The sequence below is a fragment of the Apodemus sylvaticus genome, chromosome 3 (genome assembly GCF_947179515.1).
Source record: "Apodemus sylvaticus chromosome 3, mApoSyl1.1, whole genome shotgun sequence".
In the NCBI taxonomy this organism is placed as follows: domain Eukaryota; kingdom Metazoa; phylum Chordata; class Mammalia; order Rodentia; family Muridae; genus Apodemus; species Apodemus sylvaticus.
In genome coordinates, this window is record NC_067474.1 from 150842467 (window position 1) to 150846633 (window position 4167).

At 38.8% G+C, this 4167-nt stretch overlaps 1 protein-coding gene across 2 annotated transcripts in view; it reads right to left on the reverse strand.

The window, feature by feature from the left end:
* Window positions 1-2056: 2056 nt before the first annotated feature.
* Cdc42 (cell division cycle 42) overlaps window positions 2057-4167 on the reverse strand; it is a 43193-nt gene continuing 41082 nt past the window's right edge. The window contains exon 6 of one of the 2 annotated variants that reach the window (XM_052177802.1): window positions 2057-2451. In XM_052177802.1, the coding sequence (XP_052033762.1) occupies window positions 2362-2451 (90 nt within the window). In that variant the 3' untranslated portion in view covers window positions 2057-2361. Of the gene's footprint in view, window positions 2452-3778; window positions 3885-4167 lie in introns of those variants that run through there. The other variant, XM_052177803.1, reaches the window with a different exon arrangement.

The window sequence follows — 4167 nt, forward strand, 5'->3', positions numbered from 1 at the left end:
CTTCTCTCCAAAATATAATGGCAAGATCCAGTAACCTCTTCCTACAACTGTCAAAAAGAAGCATGTTGCACTGGTTAAGACATGCAAAGGTGGCAGCAAGTCAGCTCAACTGGTTAAGACACTTGCTACCTAGCTTAAAGACCTAAGTTTAATCATTGCGACCCACCTGGTAAAGGAGACTCATATTGGTTGTTCTCTGACCTCTATTCATGTGCCATGGCATGATCATACGTACACTCACAAAATAGAAAGTGATGTAACAAAACTTAATAAAGCTTCAATGTGCCTTTTCAAGCCCCTTCCCACCCAGGCCTGCTTAGTTCTAACAAAATATGCAGTCATGCCAAACTTGAATCCCTACAGGGAACTGAGACTACACAGAACTGGATTAATGTTCTAAGCTTCTCATACAATCAGTATAATGCAATTAAGTTAAATACATCATTCTTGCCAACCAAGATGAAGGTTGATGAAACATATAAAAATAAAAAAATAAAAAAAAATTGTAATATAAGAGAACAACCTAGGAGCAGTGGTTCTCAAACTCACCTGCATTTTAGATGCCCAGAAAACTATTTTTAAGATTTTACTATACAAGCTATACTTTTAATGCAGGCAGGCTGGGGCAAGTAGTCTACTTTCCCACTGTACTATAGGAGTATACTAATGTGGCCTTCCATGAGGTGAGAGCTTTACAAACATTTCTGCACTTACTACTCTTACTACTCAGCATACAAGGTGAGGAGTTTCAGAGCCGGCTGTCACTTTTAGGAGAGAAGGCATAAACCTAAACATATGAAGGTAAACAACTCAAGCTTACTGTCAGAAAACAGAAATAAAACTTTAAAATTTTATATCAAAATTTGTTAGATGTTGATGTCATGTAAGAGTCATATCCTCACTTCTAAATACCTGAAAAGTAAGAGACGGAGGAAAATAACAACCTTCAGGCTCACTTGTGAAGGGTTTTGTTTGTTTAATACATCTGAAAAGAATTCATATACAAAGAGTTGAGACACACGAAAGCATCGGTTCGGCACTAATGAATCCACATGATCAGGATTGGGGAAGGAGATTACCTAAACATTTTTAAAAACTGGAACCTGCAAACAAAATAATCTGATAAAGTCTCTATTAACACTTATAAAGAATCATGAGGCTCTTGCCATTTTTCTTGAGAGAGCTTCGACCAGTTGTTCAAAGGTTCCTCATGGGCATGGAAGAAGAAAGGGGACAGCCCTGACTGGTCCCCATGTTGGTTGGAAGCATGCTCCCCACCCCACATGCTCATCGCTTCTTAATGAAGCAGGCCTGTAACTCATCGTCTGAGAGGAGCCGGCCATCATCAGTAAGGTGTGCTTCCTAACACCATCCGTAAAGAACCCTATGGACCAGGTCTTCAGCTCAATCTAGGAACACTACAGTGAGTTGTAAACCTACGCTAAGCACATAAGAAAATGACTGACAGGGGCAAAAGAACTTCTTTTTTTAATTAGGAACTCAATCCATTTGGTGTATTTCAAAAGGTGCAATACTTTTTTTCATTTATAAATGAAAGAAGTTAGAAATTATCCCCCTCCCCAAATCAGCAAATGGCAAACAAATACCCTTGAAAGTCACAGTCACATGTAGAGTGCATCCTAGAAAGAGGGGCAAGACAGCTTCCACCCATCTTTATGAGTTTCATCAAAGACTGGATCCACTTAAGGGTGGAGAGAAAAGGCAACTTTCAAGAAGGAGTATGTTATTAAACGAGGCATTTCTATACTCCTTCCTAAGAGCACCAGGTGGGGACATATTTGCTAAACTAGACCTAGGGAGTGGAATGTGGAAATAATCTGTCCTCCTCCCCAACAGGCTGTCCTCTGGTTAACCAATTTTAAAATACAAGTCTAAGAAACAACCCCATACACACCCCAAAAGGAGAGAAGGGTTGAGGAAAAACAAAACAAAAAAACAGAAGACACTAAGATGCCCCAGATTACTCTCCAAAATGGAGCCAGGGAGCAGCTTTGACAATTTGAATTAGTCTGTTACAAGCATGCCTTGCTTTAAGAAAAAAAAAAAACAACAACAACAACAACATTGGAGGGGATTTTGTTTTTTTTTTAAACAAGGAAAACAAAAACTAGCACTCAATGCTTTTCTGACAATACATAATTATTCAAAATTAACTATTACTGAAAGGGTGGAGGGGCCATACTAATGGGCCTTGTCTCACATGAGTGCATGTGGGTAGGTGCAGGGCGTTTGTCATTATTGCAGAAACGAATTTTAATTTTTAATCTTTAGTTTGATTTAAAACATTGCTTTTAGTATGATGACAACACCAGCTGTGCAGAAAGGGCTCTGGAGATGCGTTCATAGCAGCACACACCTGCGGCTCTTCTTCGGTTCTGGAGGCTCCAAGGCAGCCAATATTGCTTCATCAAACACATTCTTTAGGCCTTTCTGAAAAGGGGTAGAAAGAAGAAATGGGCAATCTGATTTTCAGTATCACAACAGAACTGGAGTTTATGTTTAAAACAGTCAAACCCCAAAGACAATGGGCAAACAAAGAAACACTAATAACCCTGAAACCCAACCTAATAATTTTGCTTCACTCAGTTGTCTTGTCAGGGTACAGGAGAGATTCAGCAATGCTGGCACAGATGAGCAGATTCATAAGTGATCCTCTGAGATACTTTTTGCAAACCAGTATATCACAAGAAGCAAACAAGCACATGTCATTTGCTCATTCGATGAGTTGTGTAATGTGTAGCTGAAACATTTTACACAGGGAACAAAGGAAGCAGTTCTGCATTCAAATGGAGCAGCAGCATGTGAAACAGAATACACTGGACAGCATCTGTGTTGTATGGAAGGCAGGGAGTGAACAGCGAGGGGGATGGCAGCTATAAATATAATCACCTTGAACTCCCTTTATCCCACTAATTAGACAAAGCCAAGAGGATTCAAGGAAGCAGAGGTGAGTACCTGATACAAGAATGAAGTTAGAGCCAGTTATTGCAATAAGAATAAAGCTTCGCCAGGCATTTATACAAACAATTGTATATTTTTAATTTCAAAATGTAAAGATAACCACAACTGGATGTTTCCCTCGCAACAATAGAATCAAAAGCAGGAAAATATAAAGGCAGTAGCTTTACATTTTAATATCAGCAAACCTTAAGTCAATAGTTAAATGGATGCTAGGATTAGGAGATACTGTGTAACAATGAACTCATAAAGCAGTAAGCAGATACATGGATACCTTCCCCATCCCAGAATGACAAACACTCCACCTACAGCACAAACAGCCAAAGCAAGAACAAAAGTTTCACTGCACACAGGAAAACCATGAGAATCCTCCCTTCCCCGTTACACTCTACTAGCAAGTCAACCTTTTTCATAGTTTGTCATGCAATTACAATTAACAATCAGTAAGAGTAAAATGATGTTTAGTGATACTTTCTCCATCTAGAACTAACATCTAGAAGTGTTAAAACTCTTATTTTCTCCAAGACATCATTCTTAATGCCAGACCACATTCCCTTTTGCAATAATTCAAACCAAAAGCTCTGAGCATCAGGCAACTCAAGCAGCAGAAAGTTAAACAAGTCTAACGTGACTACTGATCACAAAAAATATTCTAATTGCATTCATGATCAAAAATGAATACAGAGTTTGCTCTAAGGTGTTGAGTAAGAAGACGCAGAGGCTTTCAAACAGGATGGTTTTATTCCTTTGTTTTAAATGATCTTTCTACAGTAGTGGGACAGGAAGCAGCAGCAAAGAGGGGAAGGAGAAAACGTTTAGAATATACAGCACTTCCTTTTGGGTTGAGTTTCCGGAGGCTCGAGGGCAGCTAGGATAGCCTCATCAAACACATTCTTCAGACCTCTCTACAAGACAGAGGGGAGGAGAGAGAATAGCAGCCAGGTTAGAGGATTAGAGAGACTAGCAGATAAAACAGCAGTCTGGATTAAAAGAGCTGAATTCACAGAAGCAATGTGTTAAAGGAAAGGAGAAACTAGAATGTTCATTCTTAAGTGAGGGAGTATTGAGAGACTAGATAACTGGATAGAAATTTCAACTCAAAAAAGCTAATTAAGCAACAAAAAATAATGCAAAATGCAGTATGTTAATTACTAAAAGAATCACATACTGAAATCTAATATTACATTT